Source organism: Episyrphus balteatus, chromosome 1 (assembly GCF_945859705.1).
Source record: "Episyrphus balteatus chromosome 1, idEpiBalt1.1, whole genome shotgun sequence".
Lineage (NCBI taxonomy): Eukaryota > Metazoa > Arthropoda > Insecta > Diptera > Syrphidae > Episyrphus > Episyrphus balteatus.
This window is the reverse complement of record NC_079134.1, coordinates 64,404,750-64,408,529: the sequence shown is the minus strand read 5'-3', so window position 1 is coordinate 64,408,529 and position 3,780 is coordinate 64,404,750. Positions and strand designations below refer to the sequence as shown.

The following is a 3,780-nucleotide window of genomic DNA, read 5'->3' as shown; positions in this document are numbered from 1 at the left end:
TTCATTCCGAGGTTAAACCCTTATTCGACTGGATTAAAAATTTAAGATTTGATATTTTCAAGAAATTAAAAAAAATAAAATCTGTTTTTATAATTAATTAAATACCGTTTTAAATTATCTTTCACTAAAAACCAAGTATGCCAGTTTACTTCTTGTATAAAAAGGAATATTGAGAAAAAATTTTTCGAAAATCGTTAGAGCCGTTTTTTAAAAAAATAAATTTTTATACCTATATAAAAATTTTCTAACATATTTCAAAAAAAAGTTGGAATGCCATTTTGAAAAAATAGATTATTTACGCATAAAAACGAAATTTCAAAATTTTTCATAAGCCCGTTTTCAAAAAATTGATTTTTCAAAAAAATCCAAAAATGAGTTTTTTGAAAATTTTGTAAATTTTTAAAATTACTTTTACCTAAATGGCTTGGTATGAAAATTTTCGTTGAAATCGGGGTGATCTTGAACGAGATATTCATAAATCAAAAAAACCGTTCTATGACAGGTGCCGTTAATAACTGTAAAAAAAATATTTTTTTTATTTCGAAAGTTGGCTCTTATGCGTAATACTACACTAAAAAATTTTAATCAAAATCGTTAGAGCCGTTTTTGAAAAAAATTAACTTTTCTATTTCCGTTTTATGACAGGTACCGTTAGTTTTGGTCCTAAAAAAAAACTTTCAATTTGTCCTCTAGGGAATCACCCAAAACTGTTAACTACCAAGTTTGAACAAAATCACTCCAATAGTTTAGGCTGTAGCTCGAGGTACATACAGACAGACAGACAGACAGACAGACGGACAGACAGAATTGCCGGACCCACTTTTTTGGTATTCTCCATCATCGTAATGTCATGTAAAATTGTTATCTCGAGTTCGATTTTTCTTACGAATCCTAAACTTGCCCTATAGTACCTATATCGCAAGTAAAAATGAGAAAAATTAAGATTTGTAGTCACGGCACATAAAAAACCCTCACAGGGTGACTATTTTTTCGACTTTTATTCAAATGCCCATAACTCACAAAATATATGGCTACGATTTTTTTAATTATTTTTCTGATAACTGTCACCACCTACCCTATCTACCGTTTTCGTTTCGACGTTAACTTTTGGGACACCCTGTATACAAAAAAATACAAAAATAAATAAAAATTGCTTGCTGTGGCTAGTGCTTAAGTAATTTTAAGTAGTTTTAATTAGTGTGTAAGTTTTAAAAATAAGATAAAAATGATATGATTCCAAGTTTTTTTTTAAATTATTTCTTGGTGAAAAATAGGAACCATTGAAATATAAGTATTAAAATAGTTATAAGGCCGAAAGTCATTAGAATTAAGAAAAATTAAATATAACTTAGAGTGCCCGTATAGGGCCAGTAAGTTAGTTGTTACTAATTGATACGTAGGCTAGCTTTTATGAATTTTTGTCTAGATTTAAGATAGTTTTTTGTCTATATTTAAAATAGTTTTTAGCCCGGCAAAAATCCGTGTATCAAACCCTCCTAGTGGGTGCCGGGCGGTAATGATCACCACAGTTTTATCTTGTACGTTTTTGGCAAGATGGTGATCAGCTAAGGTCAGGTTGCATAGCTGTATTGTTCTTAACTCCTCAATAGTGAAATAGTGTGAGCGTGCACATAATCCGTGCCGAAGAAATGGAAGGCTGGGGGATAAACCAGTCGTGAACGAGCTCTTTCGGATGCCTTGGCAGGATCCGTCATAATTTTTTGCCTTGCCCCGGTAATCGGCTCTGCCGGGGTTGACCTTTTCTTTCCGACCTACTCGTGGGACCTTAATTTATTTTCAAATCTTTTAAAATGGACAGAAACAAGACAGACGCAACAACATCCGAATTGGAGGATGAACTCTTGGCATCAAGCCAAGAGACCATCGTGGATAGCTCGGAGACTGCTAGAAGTGCTAGCGCTCCTAAGCAACCTCCACACCCCGGAAGCACAGCTGGTACAAGTAGTACCTCTGTGCCTCGTCCATATAAAACCCAAATAAATCCGTCGGGTAGCAGTGCTACCGACACAAACCTCAAAACAGAGAGTTTGCATCGTAGAGTGGACTTCAAGAGGGCTACCTTCTTTCTTAGCAGGATTGCTAAAAATAAGGAAGCTGGAACTCCACACGAAAAAGATGCCGCTGATAAAATCAGGTACGAAAGAATTGTTGAAGAGTACAACAATCTTTTTGTTCATCCCGAAAAGACCGCCAAGAGAAATAGATCTCTTGAGGAGGGTAACCCTCCTCAAAAGAAATCTAAAACCGGCGGCACCAAAAAGAAAGGGCCACCTCAGGGAGCGGCGCAATCGCGCACTTTAAGTGAGATCGTCAGGGACGATCTTCAAGTGGCGATTGTAGATGAGCTCTCCACTGACAACAAAGGTCTGATGTCAGTGTGGAACTCCATCGAGGCCAAACTCTCTGAGATGGTCTTCCTCTACACCCTATCGGCAAATGAGGGTCCCTACCCTAGTTTCGACTCTGGTGAGATGCTCAGGGGATACAGGGTAATTAAGTGCGAGGATGGGTTTTCTAGGGATGTCCTTAGCAAAAGTGTTGATGAGATCAGCAATAATTGAGATGGTTTGAAGCTCAAGCTTATCCCAGCTGAGGAGATTCCTAAACAACCACTAGCTCGCATTTGGCTGCCCCTCATGAGTATCAAGCCAAGTGGAACGGAGCTGATCCGCAGTCTCCAGAGGTTAAACCCGCTGATTCCGATGCATGACTGGGCAGTCATTAAGACTGAAGAGCCGCAAAAGAACAGCGCGTCTTACCTTCTGAGGATCTGCGAGGTTAGTCGTGGGGCTCTCGAAAAAGCCGACTTTAAACTCCGCTTTGGCATTAGGAATGCCAAAATAAAGATTCTGCAAAGTCAGGAAGCGGACCCTAACCTAGTTGAGGATATCGTCGAGGATGACGATACCCCCAAAGAGGCAGGGTTCTCCGGCGAGAGGCTGGTAACTGACGATGCAGAATCCGATATAAATTAAAAACATGCTGCACGACGTTCAGGTTAATCTGAAGCACTCTAAATGTGCTTCAGATAACCTGAGAGTTTTACTAAGGGAGGAAAACTTTGATGTGGGCATAATACAAGAGCCCTGGATTAATGGCCTCCGAGTGAGAGGTCTCCAAGACAGCCAATATGACCTTTTTTACAAGCCCGTCAGTTCGAGCCAATGTAAGCCAAGAACATGTATTTTAGCTAAAAAACACTTAAAAGCTTTTTTGTGTCCCAATCTTAGCACCTCTGATTTGACCGTTGTCAAATTAGAAAGTTCAAATATTGAAAGACTACTTTTGGCATCTGCGTACATGGCACATGACCAGCAGTCACCGCCGGAGGAAGTACGTAGGCTGACAACTCAAGCCAGTACAATGAAGACAAGCCTACTCATCGGGTGTGACGCAAATGCACGTCATACTCTTTGGGGTAGTTCTGAGATCAATGAACGAGGTGAGTCTTTATTTGATTATATCATTGAAAATAACCTTACTCTTTGCAATAGAGGTACTACTCCAACATTCACGTTTCCTAGTTCAAGGAATTATGAAGGATGGGAGGAGGCAATAGCAACTTCAATTTGCAGGTTGAAAATTGGAGAGTATCCCCTTTAAAATCCTTTTGAGACCATAGTTGAATTCTGTTCCAACTTAAGTTTGAAACCAAAATCCCACCCCCTTATAGAAATCCCAAAAGAACTGACTGGAAGAATTTCGGTCAAGTTTTTAGTGCAAAGTTACGCAATATACCCAATATAAATACAGATTCGG

The 3,780-nt window shown here is 38.7% G+C and overlaps 1 protein-coding gene across 1 annotated transcript; it reads left to right on the top strand.

The window, feature by feature from the left end:
* The first annotated feature begins 1,811 nt into the window (after positions 1-1,811).
* On the top strand, positions 1,812-2,582 carry LOC129905575 (uncharacterized). Its single transcript, XM_055981083.1, has one exon. The coding sequence runs from the start codon at positions 1,812-1,814 to the stop codon at positions 2,580-2,582; it is 771 nt and encodes a 256-aa protein (XP_055837058.1).
* The last annotated feature ends 1,198 nt before the right edge of the window (positions 2,583-3,780 follow it).